The sequence below is a fragment of the Gobio gobio genome (genome assembly GCF_949357685.1).
Source record: "Gobio gobio genome assembly, chromosome: 1".
In the NCBI taxonomy this organism is placed as follows: domain Eukaryota; kingdom Metazoa; phylum Chordata; class Actinopteri; order Cypriniformes; family Gobionidae; genus Gobio; species Gobio gobio.
This window is the reverse complement of record NC_137097.1, coordinates 2,403,650-2,423,084: the sequence shown is the minus strand read 5'-3', so window position 1 is coordinate 2,423,084 and position 19,435 is coordinate 2,403,650. Positions and strand designations below refer to the sequence as shown.

At 38.7% G+C, this 19,435-nt stretch overlaps 1 protein-coding gene across 1 annotated transcript; it reads right to left on the bottom strand.

Annotated features, from left to right (window-relative positions):
- Nucleotides 1–6,855: 6,855 nt before the first annotated feature.
- Nucleotides 6,856–11,163, bottom strand: LOC307136769 (uncharacterized protein; the record flags this gene model as incomplete). Its single annotated transcript, XM_079834024.1, has 6 exons — nucleotides 6,856–7,625; nucleotides 7,736–7,935; nucleotides 8,277–8,370; nucleotides 8,875–9,065; nucleotides 9,179–9,471; nucleotides 11,071–11,163. The coding sequence occupies 6 exons, from the start codon at nucleotides 11,161–11,163 to the stop codon at nucleotides 7,435–7,437; spliced, it is 1,062 nt and encodes a 353-aa protein (XP_079690150.1). The 3' UTR covers nucleotides 6,856–7,434.
- Between the last annotated feature and the right edge of the window lie 8,272 nt (nucleotides 11,164–19,435).

Here is a 19,435-nt window from a genome sequence, read left to right as displayed (position 1 = left end):
ATATACAGGTAACTAAGTCATTGCACATCAATACAAATCTTCGTTCAAGCAGAAGTAGTGATTAAAATGATTAGTTATTATAAGTTGTGATCATCATGATAAGTTATATGGAAGAGTTGTGAGTGGTGGATGCTGAGCACCTGTCGGGCTGTTCTTGGGGGTTGTGCAGGTACAGGTTGTGCGCTTCACATCAATGTCGATCTGCAGATCCTCTCCATCTAAAGCGGTGTGACCGACTGACATGCACTCATCCGTTTCCACCTTTTCCACCAGCTGTGCGGTTATGTCGCCCGGTGAGCACCCGAGAAGCTCGTAGATGCGATCGGTCACCAGAAACTCCAACTGCACATTTTCCTCATCCGGGACCCAGCAGCTGTCAATGCAGTACAACTCGCCGTTCACGTACACCTCCAGACACACCTCTCTGCTGTTTGAGTATGAAGCCATTGTGTTTGTATGCCGGTAATAATATCAGATGTACAAAACTGTGTGTGATGCACAAGCAATGTGTGGAGCAATCCCTCCAGATCGAGGCAAAAGGGGTTACAGTATGCAGTGGAGGGATATATTCAAAATATAAAAATACGCAATGAAGGAGACACGACTACTATCGAGGCTAATGCTCACTGCTTCACCATCTTGCTTGGAGTCAGTAGGTGCGTTTACACGGAACACTGTCATCGGTTTAAAATGACTGTGCTCCATATAAACACCTCAATCGGAATAAAAATGGCCAAACCGAATGAAATTGTAATCGGTTTGAGAGGGGTGGATTAAACGTTTCCACGAACCGATCAAACGAAACAGTCCACCATATAAACTACCTGATCCGACTACTGTGAGTGCGCGTCTTTCTGTGACTGATATCGCTCGCCTACACCACTGAAGAGTGTGTGCCGTGCTCACACCAGGCTAATGTTGACAAGAGAGGAAAGTAAATTTTTCTGAGGTATTAAACTTTTTATTTCATAACAGGTTATGAACGTAATGTTGGAATAATGACACAGGCATAGCCTGGCTACAGCATCTCATCTTGACAGCGTTTGTCCTAGGCTTCAATTTATTTTTCTGAGGTGATTCTTACACTTTACAACAAATAATAAATAGCTTTTATAAAACTGTGTAAGTCCTGGTGTCCGTTGAGAGTTGCCATAGCAACGGGGAACATTCAAGCTGCTGGAGAGGACGTGTCGATATTTCTCTGTTTCTCGTAAGTTATATAGCCTAACATATAAAAAAAAGTTCAACAACTGCTTCAAATTGGTTAAGTAACATTACACACAGTCTTTAAAGGGGTGGTAAACCACGATTTCACTTTTCTAACTTTAGCTAATGTGTAATGTTGCTGTTTGAGCATAAACAACATCTGCAAAGTTACAACTTTCAAAGTTTAAAGCAAAGGGAGATATTTGCTTTTAAAGAAATCAATTTCTAAGAACTACAGCAAACGGCCAGTAGGGACTACAGACATTCCTCCAGGGTCTCTGACATCACCAGACCCAATATTTACATAAACCCCTCCTCCGAGAATATGAAATAAGTGGGGGGCGAGGCCATTTTGAATCGCAGCGGGGAATAGTTGTTGTGGTAGGCTAGTTAGTAGGCTGGAGTGTTGTTGTTGCCAATGCCTACGAAATCAAAGCACGAGACAGACAGGGGTCAGAGGAGAAGACCGGAAAATGTGACATAATGGACAATATTCGTCTGTATTTGCAATACACGAGCCGCGGTTCAGCTGCACGAGACAAACCAGCCAGTGTAAGCGCGTTCACAGCTCCGAAAACGCCAGATAAAATGTACTATTAGGCACTCTTTATATAAATAAACCACAGATCTGAGCTTTAAACAACTACATTATCGACTGAAAAAGTCTTAAAACTACGTTTTGTCACACATTAACAGTAGATTTTAACAAAAAAAGACGTAAACACAGCTCATGTCAGTCATTTCTCACCAAGACGAGCTGGCTGGCAGAAGCCCCTCCTATGACGCGAACTCGCGTCTGTTGTGCAGTGAATGTCACGCGCGAATGAAGCGAGTAAACTCAAAATGTTCAAGCGTCCACCTTCGTGCGAATAGCGCGATTTATTCACGTCCGGTGTGAACGCCGCATGAGACGGGCGCGCGCGGATGACCGCTGCTCATCTCATGGAGCAAAGCTTCCACAATCTTCACGAGCGCTATGAAAGGATTCTTACAACGGCTTGTCCTGAAAGATGGATTAAAAACAGAAGCTGTTTACGGGCCACAACATGTAAGTAGGATTTATTTTTCGGCGATGTGTTTTCCTGTAATAGTTCGTGTTGTTAATTGTAGTCTATGTTGTAGCAAGGAAGTACACAGATGACAACGCTCATTTGGCTCTGCAAACCAGTTTGTTAAATGTTCATTCATACTTAACGTTATCTGACAAACACCTCACGTTACAAACTTTTTAAAATCTCAACAGCGAACTTGGCATTAGTGTAAATGATTCTTTGATGAGCTTTTATGTATTGTTTATCTACAGGCTAAACATGGTTCTGTGTTTGATTTGGATACTAGTAAAGTCAATGTTTAGTGTTCGTTCTTGCGACAGATATTTGGCAAATCGTTCTAAAAATACAAAAGTAACAGTGCCATTCAGGAGCGATCACTATAGATCCGCAGTCTTTACTCTTGAGGACTGAACAGGTTCTGCTCGATCATCTTCACTAAAATTGTCTGGGTGCACAGGCTAGTAGCCTGAGGCTACCAGTGAAGGTAAGGGGCGTGACGTTCTGATAAACGTGCTCTAGGCGGTTAGCCAATCACAACACACTGGGCCAGCTAACCAATCAGAGCCCATTGCGTATTTTTGAGGGACTGGCTTCACAGAATCCGGAAACCATCAGACCGTTTTTACAAGGAGGGACAGAGCAGTGTAGAATAAAGGTAAAATATATGAAAAATAATGCAAGTTTTTAAAAACGAAGCATGAACACGTTACAGTGCACCCCACAAACACAATCAAGCCTTCGAAAGAGTGTGTTTTACCACCCCTTTAATTACTTTTGTTAATATTTATACATCTGTAATCACATGGCATCTTTCCTTAATCATCTTAAATATTTATGCGTTTAGTATGTATATAGCCTAACGTTTGTCGGACCTGCTCACATAGTAATGGTTGCTATGATTTGTGATTGGACAGTGGCCGTTTCGGGGGAGGGGCCGGCGAAAGGCTAATTAATGCATAGCTCAGATTAACTGTACAGCATGTGTGTAAGACTACAGTAACATTATTAGGTATTTACTGGCTGTATTAGTTTAACTGGCTGTGTCTATATTATGTTACAACATAACATTATAATAGTATTATTTTATTTGTATTTTTTGCCATTATTTATGTCCCTGGTTCACATGAGTGTACTCTTGTAAGAAAGTAGCAGTGGCTGGGACAGACTTTAGGGATCACCTCGATTTAAAAAGATGCAATCTAATCCTGTTTACATTAAATAAATCTGCTCCCGAGCAGGTTTGAGTTTACGGAACTGTTGCTATGACAGCGACTCGGATCATGCCGTAACTTTTTGAAGAACGGACCCCAGGATTCAAAGAGCTAACGTTACTTACACTGATTGATTGATTAATGTACTTAGTCAGCTAGCTAGCAATCAGATAATAACTGTTAGCGTTATAACAACAGTGTAATTTAATAGTATCTGTAACTGTAATTTAGTGCTGCAACAAAGACTACATGATGCCTTTAAAAGCGACAGGCAAACAAATGATGAACATTCACTTAAACACCAGTCTGTTTAGTGATGGTATGTGAGCACACAGCCAGACCCACCTGAGCAGCAGATATGCAAGATGTTTTGTTTACCTTGCAGTGTCGCAGGTGTTTTTTTTTCTTTTACAGTCTATGGTCGTGCCGTGGGTGCGAGTAGGCACAAGTAGTGAAAACACGTAATGGAGTTTTATTTATATGGATTTTGAATGAGCAAAGTAGAATGGATTTGAAGAAGCAGCAGTGTGGAAGTCAATGCTGTAGCTAAGATGCGGAATGGATTTTAATTTAATAGGGCCTTCCTCAAGTGGAATGGATTCGACTGACGGTGCTCTGAAAAGTGAACAAACATATGCGCTGAATTAGAGATGGTAAAAGTGAGTGGGTCCAAGGTCCGTGTACTTAGTGGCCAACGGATTTTCGTTTTAAAAGAAAAAAAAAAAAAAAAAAACGGCCCGTTTCCCAATTCCCATTAGTAAATAGGAAAACAAAAAACGGAAAACAATCAATTTTTCTTTTTTTCTTTTGATATTAAAAGACGGAAAACAGAAAACAATCTCGTTATCCGATTGTGTTTATAGATGGAAATCGGAAATCAAAATACGTACGTTATGACCTAATCCTGCATTCTGCATTGATACTTTTTCGTGAACCGGAAGCGATCGTAAGTAGTAAGCGGTTGTCATGGATATGAGCTGTTGGTTGTGTGGTGTGGTGTGCAGGTGGTTGTATACAATTGACAGTTGAATGATACGGACGTAAAAATGTTTTTAGATGAATATGCTAGTTTTATATTAGAAAACCGAAAGAATGGGATGTCGTGTGGGGATATAGCAGCTGCGTTGGGTTCACAGTTTGGAGAGATACGGGGGTTTTCTGAGAGGAGTGTGCGGAGGTGGTGTGCTGAGCAGGGACTTGTCAGGAGGAACTTCTGTCCTGACAGCCAACTTGAAGTTGAAGTCGCTGAAGGTATTGCTGAGGTAAGTTATATTTAACGTATCAATCGCCGTTTACCGCTTTTGTTAAACATAGAAATTAATGCTATAACTGTTACTCTTAAATAAAAAGCTGACCACAGCTTGGTACAACTTATTTATTTATTTAATGTTATCTTAGATCACCAAACATGTTTTGTTTATCGATAGATGATAAAATCAGTATTTGAAAAAATGATAATAACTTTTTTACTAAGTAACGATAGAATGTATAGGCATAACAATGAACAGTTGAACTAAGTTGCACTCCTGCTCCCAGACTGGATCGTCTTTCGGCCGAAAAAGGATGACAGGCTATCTATCTTCTAAAGGGGTTAAAGCTTCTGAGGGCAGAGTGGCCAAAGTGTTGAGACGTGTTCATCAACCCTACCACATTGCAAGACAGCAGGTTAGGTCATAACATTTTTTTTTTCTGCGTTTCAATAGAACACATCAGGGCCCTGTTTCAGGAAGCAGGCTTGACAAGCTCTGCGTTGACTGAGTCTGAGAGATTTAGTTTTAGTTTTAGGACAGCTGATAGAATTAGTTCAATATGTTGAACCTGATGGAAGTCACATTTCCACAAGTAGAATACACTGAATATAATTGTATATTTTTAACTTATTTATCCTTCCTCCACTCATGTTTTTTAAGATAAAATGTCATCGTCCGCATTGGCACACATTTATATTTCTAGTGCCACTGGATTAGATTGGAGGCTCTGCTCTTTATTCACCCATTGCAATGGTAAATTGTAGTATCAGAGCTACAATGATGATTTTTTTTCATCAATGATGATTTTTTGATGAGGTTTTTCATCCCCACTCACATGCTTCCAACCGGTTAAAAGAGTTGATTGAACTAATTCTATCAGCTATTCTGGAACCAAAAACTCGGACTTTCCCATCTCAGATTTAGTCAACTCAGAGCTCAGGAATAAGCTCAGTGTCTGTTAAGCCTGCTTGCTGAAATAGGGCTTCAGATGTTTGGACCACTGTAACTTAGGTGTAGGTGAATCTTATTATACAAATCAAGGATTACTGAGATTTTATAATATTGTGGTTCTTGTATTTTAGGGTGCCCGAAATCTGAACCCCATACCCTACAATGCAGAATACATGGGGCACAAGCTACATGTAGATCAAAATGAAAAGCTTGTTATGTTTGGTGTGACCCATGTAATGGCTATCGATGGTTTCAGCAAGAAGATTGTCAGTTACTCCACTATGCCAATAAAGAACAACATCATAATTTATGAGGAAGTGTACAGGTAAAATAACTTTGTTAGTGCTAGTAGTCTGCATGTCAATGTCATTGGGCAAGACACTGTGCCCAAATTGCTCGGTGGTTGTGTGGTAACTTGCCGCTGTAACACCAAATTCTGCGAGCCATCAGATTCTGTGTCAAAACCCAAACCCCAATATTTTCTTAAACCTAACCTAAACCTAGTAGTTTTGGTGCCTAACCCAGGGGTAGGCAAGTTCGGTCCTAGAGAGCCGCTGTCCTGCAGAGTTTGACTCCAACCCTGAAAAACCCTCACCTGCCTGTAGCTTTAGTAATCCTGAAGACACTGATGAGCTGGTTCAGGTGTGTTTGATTAGGGTTGGAGCTAAACTCTGCAGGACAGCGGCTCTCTAGGACTGAACTTGCCTACCCCTGGCCTAACCTAACCAAACTGCGACCAATTCACAACGTTGAGCCCTGAGCGCTTTACTTCCTATTTAGGTCACAGAATCTGATAGGTCACAGATTTTGGGTGTCACACCACCTTGTGTGTGTGTGTGCAGCTGGAAAAAAATGTAAGTGCTTTGGACTTTTAATTTGCACTTTAGGGATTTATGGCTTAGACTAATGCTGTGTGTAAAGGTTATATTTTAAGTTTGTCTGCGATTTGTCCTCAGACCTGCTGTACTTTCTTATGGGCTATGGGATCAGGTCAGAGTTGACTGTGGGAAAGAGTTTTATCTGGCATTATTCATACAGGAAAAGCTGGCAGAGCACAGACACAATACTCAAAGGCAGCCTTACCTTCAGCCTCCTTCTACAAGGGTGATGTGTGTATATATATATATATATATATACCAGAAGGTGTGTGTGACCTGCAGTGGTCAATAAAGCAGCAGTATAATTCCAAAAATAACATTTATTACAGAGGAATCTGTAAAAGTGGTTCAAGTCCATAACAAAATAAATTGCACCAACAATGCAGTAACTCTGTTTACAATGAATACCCAGCACTTACAATTTTTATTTCTTTGTAAATTCTTTGTTTTAAATGTAATTGTCGTGTAAAGAAGTTGAGCTTTTGTATAAAAATCTAGCTCATCAGATCACAATAAAGAACATAACATCAGTTAATCTGTTTTATAAACTGTTCTTTTAAGAGGTCAATTGCTGTTGAGGAACAACTGCTCCATTCCAAAATGTTTTATAAAACATCAAACAGGATTAAACATTATAACCACGTATCAAACAAACAGACGTGATAATGAAAAATGCAAAGTGAAGATGGTTAGACTTGTTCCTGGAAAGCTGCAGGTTGCTATTCAAACATAACACTACAACAGATGATTTTATTAACAAGTTCATCTTCCTCTGAGAAAACAGATTAATAAAATCAACAGCTGTGGTGTTTTCTAAAATAAAACAATGTGCAGCCTCTGTAACTTTCCAGTAACATGGATGCCATCCTTGCTGAAACAACATGAGCTACTCTGCTTCTATCTCCTTGAAAGAAGACAGGAAAGCAGAAAGACCCTTAACTTGGTGCACCTTGGAGGCAAACTCTTGAGCTCTGCATTTCAGACAGTGATCTGCGGTTAACAGCCACTGCTCCACACATGTTTGGCATCCAACCAGAGACTCGCAGCATGTGGAAAACATGGGCTCTTCCATTAGTGCTGCAAGGTTGTATTCAAAGAAAAATGTGCATAATGACATTTAATAGTATATTTTAATATAAAAAGGAAATTACTGTATATGTACCTACTGTTAAATAACTTACACATACCTTTACAAATTAGACAGGTGAAGGCTTCCTTTAAAGTGTGCAGATAAGCATCTGGCATTGCTGTTGTGGTTTTGGACTTTGCAAGCTCAGACAGCTGGTTTATGGTTGTAGTGATGTCGTGGAGGCTCTCGGCAGCTTCCTTTAGTTGGTTAATTTTACCAATAACCTCTTGTGCACTCAAACTGTCCTCAGCCCTTCGACTTAAATGTAGGATCAGAAAATAAATTATTAAAGATGTATTCAAGTAGTGTATGAACCAATGATTAAACATCTTTCTGAATATTTTACTCTATAATAGTGTCAACCTAAGATACCTTCTCTAAGTTGTTGTAAATTTACATTTCTGTTGAGTAAATAGTCATATAATTAAATCATAATGAATAAATTCATGACTATGACTCAAAATTGATTATTTTAAATTATTTTCAAATATTAATCATGCATGTATTGAAAAAAGGATCTGCAACAATGTAACATCTCAAATCTATATTTAATTTTTTACATTCATATGATTTTGCCTTCACATAAAATGTTGTATTACCTTGTTTTAGCTCTTCTTCCATTCTGGAACTCTACAAAGTCAAAATCAGAGATGGCGTAGATTTTTCTGGAGTTCTGTTTCCAGTATTGGGAACCTTAGGAATCAGAAAATATTTACTTCACTTTTGTATTTAAAGGGCACCTATTATGCAAAAATCACTTTTTACATGGTGTTTGAACATAAATGTGTGTTGGCAGTGTGTGTACACAACTACCCTATAATGATAAAAATCCAACCAGTGTTTTAATTTTGTTGATTTTTGCGCACAAAATCTATTCTCGTCGCTTGATAAACGTTTGTTGAGCCACTGGAGTCGATCGAGCAAATTTCAGTCACTTGGATGCCTATAGAAGAGTGAGCCAGCTCTCAGATTTCATCGTAAAAATATTAACTTGTGTTCCGAGGATGAAAGGAAGTCTTACGGGGTTAGAAACACATGAGGGTGAGTAATTATTACTGACAGAAATTTCATTTTTGAGTGAACTAACCCTTTAACTTACACACCCTGGGGACAATAGAGACTTTTTTTTTTTTTTTTAAATCAACACTAATTACAAATTACACCTATTAGAAGCAACATTCTAATCATAAAAATTACTTCTTGTGCCATCTGAGTCCACTATCTCATTTCCCTGGCTGTCTGTCAGGGTAATTGGCTCATCACAGCCTAATGCATCCTTCACCTTTGCGGTTATTCGTTCAACAGTTGCATCAGCTTCCAAAAAGCGAATGACAACTGTCCTGGAAGTAATGAGCTTGTCATTCACTATTTCAGCAACATGGACTGACCTGTGGATAAACCAGACTGTTTAAAATCACAACTGTGGGCCTAAAATTCTATTAATATTTTAGCTATAGGATAACATTAGCAGCATAGTTCAGTTGTATATTAAATAAGTAACCTTTGGAAGGATCTTGCAGGGAACAGGCCAGTAGCTCGTGGAGTTCCAGGGGAAGGTCGTGGTGTTTCAGTGGAAGCAGAAGCGGCAGGTGCGGGGCGGCGCATGAAGGCAAAAGGAACAGCAGTAGTGGGTACGGCTACGGCTCTGCTTGCAGGAAGCTGACTATTATCTGGATCCCCGTGGACCTCATAATGGCTGCGATGCATAAGATTGAGGATGCAAAAACGTCCAGATGGCTCCGGAAATGTTGCAGTGTTTGCATCATCTGTAATGTACAGACTGCTGCCATCAACCTGTTGAAGTACATAGAAGGAAAATACCATAAGTTTAAAGAACATTTAAAATAAATGGTAAACAGTAAAAAGACAAATGCTAATCCATCAGATTCATTGTTAGCTTAATAACGAATATAAACAAAATGCTTAATTAAATTTTCAGAAAACCTAATAGGGGTGGAACGGTACACAGAAGTCCCGGTTTGGTTCATACCTCGGTTCAGACATCACGGTTCGGTACAATTTCGGTACAATGGAGTAAAAAGCAAAACAAAAATGCAGAAGGCATTTTTATACATGTCTTAAGCCTTGTATTTTTTAAATAAGTTGTATTAATAAAGGCATAGAACCAGTTTATTTGTAGTGCACTGACAATAGTTTTATACAATTAGCTTTTTAATTAAATTACTAAAAAGACAAAAAATACCTTGAGGTGTTTGGTAATTGTACTTTAATGAATGTAACATTTATTTGCTATAAATCAAAATTTCAGATCAATATATTTGTTTTCCTTAATTTAAATTAACCCTAACTTTGTAATTCACTAATCTGGATTATAAATAATTGATTACCATTAAAGCACATTTGATTTTCTATTTAAATCAATTAGTAGAATGTGTAAGTAAAAAATAAACTGATCACTCCTCCAAGGAGAAGAAATGAAAACCAATGCGATATGATGAATGTTCAAAAGATGGAACCTACAGACTGTTTTGAAACAGGGTTGGATAAATATGGTTTTCTTTTAAAACCGTGTGTGTGTGTGTGTGTGTGTGTGTGGGACAGTTGTAGGTTACAGCTTTGACAAGAGGGAGACAAAAGCACAATGTTGTGTTTTATTGCGAGTGTACACAAATATAAGCAAACCCTTTGCAATTTCAATGATGTCCTGTATGAACAAAATTACTGAGTATGTTTTTATGTTTCCACACTATCCACAGTTCGATCGCCCACACTCCAGCATTGTAATCGACATTGCAGCCTGTTCATTATGCTTCGTTCACAACAAACACGAAATTTTGACGCGAACTTCCGCATTTACTGGCTTCTTATTGACGCTCAACAGAGAGCGCGGCGGTTTTTTCTTTATCGCGTTTTTAAAGGGATTGTGTTACTTTTGTGTATATTTTCAGAATAAAAGACTAATACAACTGTAAAAATATAAAGGCACATGCATATAATTAGGCTACAGTATTCTTTTAATTATTGTATGTTATCAGCTCAATTTAGGGACCATGTGGGTTTTTCACTTATTCTCACTTTTTAGAGACCCTGTTTGTATTGTTTATATTTTCAGAAAAGAATAATGATATAATTCACAGAACCGTGATGCCTACCGTTTCGGTTCGATACGAATACACAATGTACCGTCCCACCATATTTTAACAAATAAAGTTAGGTAACATTAGGTTAGCAAAGTAAGTTAGTGTTACTAACATTAGCAAGAACTCATGCTTTTATGAACAACTTTAATGGTACCTGTCTAGAAACACATGCCACCAAGCTAACCAATGCTTTGAACTGTGTTGGCAAGTCCACAACATGACGTTATGTCCTTGCGTGCAAAACTGTAAATTATAACTAACGTTACTTATATATTCTGTATTATTTCAGTACCTGAAATATCCTGCATATTTTGTCAACAGACATGTCATCCTCTCTTACTGTGACACGTTTGCCTTCTCGAAAGAGAACATAACTTGTCTCCATTGTCGCAGTAGCTCGGACATCAATTACGTTACGTGTTTTACATTACATTGGGTGAGGGGCAGGTCTTCTTGGCGTGGCGGGAGCTCTGGGCGGGGTAACTTTCGGTTCACGAAAAAGTACCAATGCAGAATGCAGGATTAGGTCATAACGTACGTATTTTGATTTCCGATTTCCATCTATAAACACAATCGGATAACGAGATTGTTTTCCGTTTTCCGTCTTTCAATATCAAAAGAAAAAAAGAAAAATGGATTGTTTTCCGTTTTTTGTTTTCCTATTTACTAATGGGAATTGGGAAACGGGACGTTTTTCGTTTTTTTTTTTTTTCCTTTTAAAACGAAAATCCGTTGGCCACTAAGTACACGGACCCGTATGCCCACTGTAGTGTAAGATCTGTCTGCGCCGGTGAGCGTTGTCGGAGGCATTCGGCGCTAGTCATCGCATATTGATCCCGGGACAGCGTGCTCAGTTGTGAGTATAGTCACTGTTAGAGCATGAAGCCAAGGGGGAAGGACTCTCAGCGTAACATCTCCCGTTTTGTTTTTTAGGCATGCGATAAGGACACTATCGCTATTCTGAACGAGAGTTATCTGCCTGGTGCTTCATTGTGGAGCCTGTTTGCGCGGTGCCTTACCAGCTGCTGTTCTGTTTTGTGCTGTTCTGTTTGTTTTGTTATGTTTCACGCCAGGTGAATGGTTCTAAGTGAATCGTTTCCAGCGAATCATCCAAGTGAACTGTTTTTGAGAACTACTTCAAGTAACCCATTCTGGGTGAATCATCGCAGGTGAACCGCATCAAGTGAATCGTTTCAAATGAACTATTTCCATTGACGGTAACTTTGTAACCGTGGTATGTTTTGAGTTTATTTTGTTTTCTTTTTTTTGTTTATTGCTTTGATTTATGTTCATGAGTGAGTGGTTTTCTGTCACGGGTGACAAAACGCTGGGAAAAGCGGAACCTTTCTTTTTCTTTCCATGTTTCCCGAGGGGAATTATGTTGGTGTAACACCTCACTCCGGTTCCGGGTGCAGCAGAGACTTTGGCTGCGTCCGAAATCGCGTACTTCCATACTATATAGTATGCGAAAAACAGTACGCGAGCAGAGTAGTATGTCCGAATTCATAGAATTCGAAAAACAGTACGCGAAAAGTACCCGGATGGCCTACTACTTCCGGCGAGATTCTGAAGTGCGCATACGATGGACACTTTACTATCCCATGATGCCACGGGAGAGCGGAGTTGTCGTTATATTTGAAAATGGCTGAAAACGGAGATGCGGCTGTTTTCAAGTGTAAGTTCTTTAGAAACAATTTTTTGTGTATTTGTTGTTAAATTGTATTTGTTTAACATCATATAAGTAAACTATTGATTGTTAAAAGTTTAAATAATGTAAATTGAGGGTGTCCTTTTCCAGAAAAATGATAGTTTTATCATTATTAGACCGAGCTAATGTAAATCAGCTAGCTAATACTGTTTTCATTAATCAACGACGTTCGTTGTTTAGCAGTTTAATGAGATAGTTACACAACTTCAGTAAATTAAAACGATTTTATTTCTCCTTTAACAGTGTTGATATTATCAAATATTTGTTGGCTACATAGCAAACTACTGTTAACAAGTGTAAGTTACCTCAGCTTGTCCATGTAACATTAATAGATTGACCATGGTTGTTCATCACATGTTAAAATCTGTGTTGATTTTGCAGGGGAGAAGTGAGAGAGAGAGAAAGGGAGACAAAAGAGAGAGGAAAGATTCCTTCAGCTACTAGAAATAATTGCTAAAAAATAATGTTAATAAAGAAATCAAATGATACACTCTCTTTCCATTTATTTGTTTGTAAGTTCAGTGTCATGCTCTTTTAGCAAGTTATATTACAAAACACTTAATTCCCAGGGATTTACAGTATCTAGATTGTCAGTTTTAAAGTGCTTAATATGTGGCATTGAGTAATTCATAATTTTTAAAGTGTTTTGTGTATGTCCTTATTTTGTTGCAGATTCCAGATGGTTTTATAACTGAAAAATATGCTGTCTGACTCTGAATATGAGCGCTGCACTGTAGAGAAAAATCCAGACACCATTCAAATCTATTTGCTTTATTTTTGTGTATTTAACTTTCAAATGGATACAGGATACAACGCTTAAAACAAAATCACATAACTTTGGCATAAAGTAGTATAATAGAGCTTACAAGACCACCAAAAGAAAAAGTATTAAAACTTTTTATTATAGTGTCATCATGAGGAAAGAAAATGAACTTCAACAGTTTCAGTAAGGTAACTTTCACAGAATGCTGCATGGGCCAGCCAGTTAACGAACACCAGCACCTCGATGTCCTTTTCCCAGCCGTGGTCGCAATCAGGGACTGGATGGACTGCCGTGAAAGTCGGAGGTTGGGGCGGAGGTCAGCTCCATCTTCAAAATACAGCCAAAGAATTGGCACAGCAGCATTCAGGTGGCAGTAGGTTGTAGGGCTCACAATCTGTAAATGTGTATATAGTTTTATTTTAGAATACAGTTTTAATACACTTGAAGACACTTGTTTCCTGTGTTGGTTTATTTATAAATATAATTTATATGTATATGATACAATTTCTTATGTATATTTGTGTATTATATATATGTGTGTGTGTGTATATATATATATATATATATATATATATATATATATATATATATATATATGTGTGTGTGTGTATATGTATATAAAAAATGAAGACTTTAGATGTCTTCTGAAGTGCCATCTGAAATTCTCATAGAATTATCATTTTTATTGAGCTTGTATATTTCCGTTCAGTTATTTCACTGTAATGACAAATATATATTTCTAACTTCATCCTCTAAATAAAAACAGTTATATAATAAAAGAGTTATGGGGACTCGCTTTACCTGAAGATATCATGTTCATATCATGTAATGACAGTGAAAAGGACATATTGCCATTAAAATTAAATTACTGAACCTAAACATACGTGCTTGATAAAATTGTCATTTTAGAAGAAAATTTCAGACGGCATTTAGAGGCTTTTACATCTGAAGTCTTCATATGTACACATTTATACATGTGTATTGTACCTGACAGGCTGAATGAATCAATAGAGACACACACACATATATTTATCTCTATTGATTAATTCATGTTTATTCATTGATGATAATATCACAAGCAAATAAAGTACGTTTTCCTTGCCAAAAATCAACATCTGTCATTGTTCACATGTTTGTGTGTGTGTGTGTGTGTGTGTGTTTTCTGAGGTAAAATTTGATAGCTAAATAAATTATAATACTTACGTTATTTGAGAAATTCCTCAAAAGCTCTCGATGTAGGCATGATCTGTGAGTAGCTGACCGACGCTTCCTCTGGATTGTGAGCTCGAACGACGTAAAAAAAGGTTAATGAAAGCGGAAAGCAGAACTAAAAACATCGCTCGAAGTTGATTCAGTCAGTGGAATAGATGACAGCGTCTGTCACGTGACATGCGCTGTTATGACACGTGACCATTCCATCATGGCGCATGTAGTACGTCCGGAATCCATTCATACTACCCGTATTCATACTATATAGAACGTACTTTTTTAACGGTCGTGAAGTACGTTCTAATTCAAATGCAGTACATACTCACATAGTACGCAATTTCGGACGCACCCTTTGCCCTACCTAATTACTGCTGATGCACGGCAGGTGTGAGGGAGAGGGGAGCGGCGTTTGCACCGGCTTTTCGTTTCACAAGAGGAGGATAAAAGAGCCATTCAGAAGAGAAGAAGGGAGTTGAAGTTCAGTTCAGTTCAGGTCGGGTCAAGGCAGGGTTGAGGTCGAGCTGGTGAAAGTCGACCGGTGTCCATTTAATCAGCTGTTTGGCTGGGTCTCTGTCGTTGTGTCTTGGGGTAGAAGATCTCCTGGGTGAGCGCTCACATTGGACGCTGTCGTTTTGCGCTGCTTGGAGAATATTACTGGATTGAACGGCTGCTTGGATCTGTGCCGGAAGTGGAAGAGAGAAAGATAAGTGAATTAATTACATCGTTGAATCAAATGTAAAGCTGGAAGAAAAGACTGTGAATGTGAAATTTACTATTGGGGAGGACATCTGTTTCAGAGACGCTGGAGAAGAATTGAGAGTTGAATATCCCCATTCAAATGCATGGATGAAGCGAGGTTTCTGATCAGCCCTACTGTGTGAGTGATTTGCAGTTGTTTGCCTTACCTGATGCACGCTGAATTAATGCTGTGGATTTGTAGTGAACACGAGTGCTGTGTGATATGCTGAGAAGAGTTTCCCAACGCCTGCTTCCATTCTTGTGAGATGATCTACTTGTCTCCATCTAAATTCCAGAACGAGACAACTGAACTGGTGAAGTAACGCTTTGTATTATCCTCTCTTCCACTGAGTATTGTCGTGAAGTAATCCCTCATTGAAGGCTCCGGTTAACCCTCTCTCTCTCTCTGAAATTACAAGCCTCGTGAAGAACCGTATGGCTGTGGAAAAGTCTGAACTGTTATACGTATTGATGGAGCTCTGAAGATGTACAACATCGCTGGTAAAGCTGCTTATTGAGTCTCTCGCTAATGTCTGATAAGAGAATCTGCTGTTAAGAGAAGAAACCTTACCTGGTACCTACCGTCTGAGTCCTGCAGATGCGCAGCAACGCTGTGAAGTGAGTTTTAAAGTCACAAATTCCCGTTCATGTTCTGATGAGAGAATCTGCTGTTGAGAGAAGAGACATTACCTGTTCCTTACTGTTTGAGTCCTGCAGATGTGCAGCAACGCTGTGAAGTGAGTTTTAAAGTCACCATTCCCCTCTCACGTCCTGATAAGAGAATCTGCTGTTAAGAGAAGAGACCTTACCTGGTACCTACCGTCTGAGTCCTGCAGATGTGCAGCAACGCTGTGAAGTGAGTTTTAAAGTCACAATTCCCCTCTCACGTCCTGTTAAGAGAATCTGCTATTGAGAAAGTGAACATTACCTGTTACTTACCGGTTGAGTCCTGCAGATGAGCAGCAACGCCGTGGAGTAAGCCTTCCTAGCCACCATCGCTCTATTGTCCCCCGAACATCGTTCCAGCGGCTACTCTGGTCCAATAGCCTGAGAAGACAGGAGTTGCTCATTCTTTCCTCAAGTTGATTGTCATTCAATAAAGACTATTAATTTTTGAACTCAATTACTTGCCTCCTCCTTTGTCCGTTTGTTGCGTGCCTGTGGTGTCGGCTCCTCACGGTGGTGTCTGGAGTCAGGGGCGGCTGGGCATTCGAGTCCGCCCCGGCCTGCACCGGTGACATTTCTAAATTGGTATTTGTTTCTGACTCAATTATTGTGTTGGTGAATTTGTATATTATTTTTGGTTGACTTATGCTGCTGAAATTGTGATCTTTTGTTTACAGAGTTTTCTTTTTTTGGGTTTTGATTTGTGACGATCAGGTCGGGACCAAGGAGCTGGTCCCTTCCTGAAATTGTGAACCAAGTTTATTTTGTTTATTTGTTATTTTGTTTGCATATCACTGGTTAATGTCTCTTTTCTTTTGGCTTTTTGGCAGGTCCTGGGCACCCGGGGGCAGACAAGTGACAAAATTAGGTGGTGGCGTCCTCACTGTGTGCTGTGGTCTTCTCTGACATGAGTCGCTGAGTGTGCTGTGCTGGTGTGTGTGTGCACTGAGTAGAGTAATTTCCAAAAAGGTGATATCCCGAGACTGCCTCCTGGGTGCGCCCAGGTCCCTCCACAGCCAACATTAGAATTTAGCAAATTGAAGTGATTGCTGGTCAACACCTTTTTAATGACAAATGTCTTTTAACGATTAATAAAATAAATGTACATCTTTTTTGCCATTCATCTGTGTCTCTGACTCAAAGTGATTAGGACCTGTGCGTGCCTTCTACTTTAGAGGTACCGTTAGATTCCTGGGGTGAGATTCCCCAGGTGGCGTAGTCGAAAATAGGTTAATTAGGACTGACTGAGTAAACACCGCTCCTGCCACAGTATGTTAATTTCAACATTAAATTAAATTAACTGATAAAAACAAATTCTAACTCAGAGTTTGTTTTCACCATGTAAATTGTCTGAAATGTGTTTAGTACATTGATGCAGTATATTAAAAGTGGCAAGGGCATGTAAAAATATCAGTGCTCTGTATATGGCTGATCTTAAATCTAAAATATTGGTGCTCAGTATATCTGCCTCAAAATTATGAATTATAAATCTCAATCTAATCTGTCCAATTCAAAAGCCCTAAACTGAATGATAAATGTATGTTGCGATTAATATGAAAATAAACTTAATTTGTATGTCTTTATATCTTAACCAGTAATCATGATAGTTGACTTATAACTGTCGTGTCTCACGCACTTTGGTATTTATTTATTGTGTAAGTGTTGCTAAGTAAAGAAAATACTGTATGAATATTGTCGCTACACTGCAGTGTGGGTGTTTTTTGTGTGTTGCTCAGTGTCAAAGTGTTCTGATCAATATGATGTAAATGCCAACTTCTCTTAGCGTGCGAAAATTTAAGATGTCAGTTTTAATGATCAATAATAGCCATTATAAATGTATAAGTAAAAAGTATAAGAAGCTATACAATAAGAAATAAAGCAAACAATTCAGTCAAACATACAAAGTCATTACATATTTAGGCTTTACCGTTGTAGCCTACTAGCAAAGTTGTGAAACTTCACTTTGCCCTCAGCCAGAATGATTTGCCAGGGAACAAATTATAGATTCATGAGACCAAAGACCAATTATATCTAAACAAGATTAATTATCTCTCATGTTTAACCACTACAGAGACATCAGAGCCAGTGGCCAACGTCAAAGGCTGTTCTAGGGGGGGGGGGGGGGGTAATGAGCGCTGAGCGCCCGCTGGTCGACTGGATCTCACAACTCCGAAAACGTCAGATCAAATTTTCAAATAGGCGCTATCTTTATAAATAAACCACAGAATTGAGCTTTAAACAAGCACATTCTCGCCTGAAAAACTCTTAAAACTACATTTCGTGACACAATAACAGTAGTATTTTTAAGTGATGGGGGTTTTCTCATCGGCTATTGACGCTTGCTGGTTGGTGCGAGGTGCATTCTGGGATACCTGTCTGTCTCAAGTCCGCACAAGTCACATCTCGATGAATCCTTGATAAAAGGGGCACATCAAGAACACATCCAGGGATTTGAACTGTACTTGGCTGGATGTGAACTTTGAATTGGACAGTACTTGGGCATCGACTGATGACGTTTCACAAGAACATAAGAACAGGTATTCTATGAATTTGTCATCATTATAATGAATAAAAGGAAGCCAAATAGGATAGAATAGCCAAATATTCATAGAATGCATTATAGATAAGCACAGTGGCCCTATCAATTCAAAGTAGAAAATCCAAAAACTGAGCAATAGGTTTTTTTCTCATGCTTTGTCATACTGTTAGTTAATTTATGTTTTGTGTAAAAATGTGTAATTTTTAGCTGTGTAAGCAATGTATTATAATTATTTTGGTGCCATATGCTGTGGTACAGTGTGTGATATCAAGTGAATTCATAATGAAAAGATTGTTATCCTAATGCATGAACACTATTGGAAAAATGTAGGCCTACTATGTGACCACTTGCTTCATTAAATAAACCTTGATGTGGTGTAAATTAATGGTCATGATGAAAGTAATCAAATATAATAGTGTCGCAATACATTTCATAAGACATATTGTAAAATTTTGTAGTTTTGTTAAACCATGTTCGTGTAACTTGCTATGATGCTAAAATATCCAGGATTGTTTTTATGCTACCTTCACGTGCTATTGGACATGTGATAATTACCGCTTCTGAAGTCGTGATTACGAGCCCATCACATTCAAGTTCAATTTTTACCTAGGAAACTTGTATTCCCGATAATTCCAAGAGCATGTGAAGGCAGCATTAGACACCACCCAATTTAGCATAAACTGAGCTTTGTTCTTACTTCTGCATTGTGCACAATCCTAAAACGTATCTGCCCCATATATCAGTAATTGTCTCTCTGCAAAGTCTGCATTACATTATGACAATTACTCAAAACAGTTCATGAAGATCATCCTGAAGTGATCAGGCACATTTTGAGTAAGGTGTGTGAAAATATCCTATGTAGACATTACACATTGAAAGTCTGGATTAATGATCTGCTTTAAAATGTTCAAACAGCAGAGGGTATCAGAGCCTTCACAAAGCAATCATCAATTATCTTTTAACAGCCAGTTTGTTTCCCAGGTGAATGATGTTTCATATGATTAGTTATTTGCACTAATTGGACTGATGAAGGC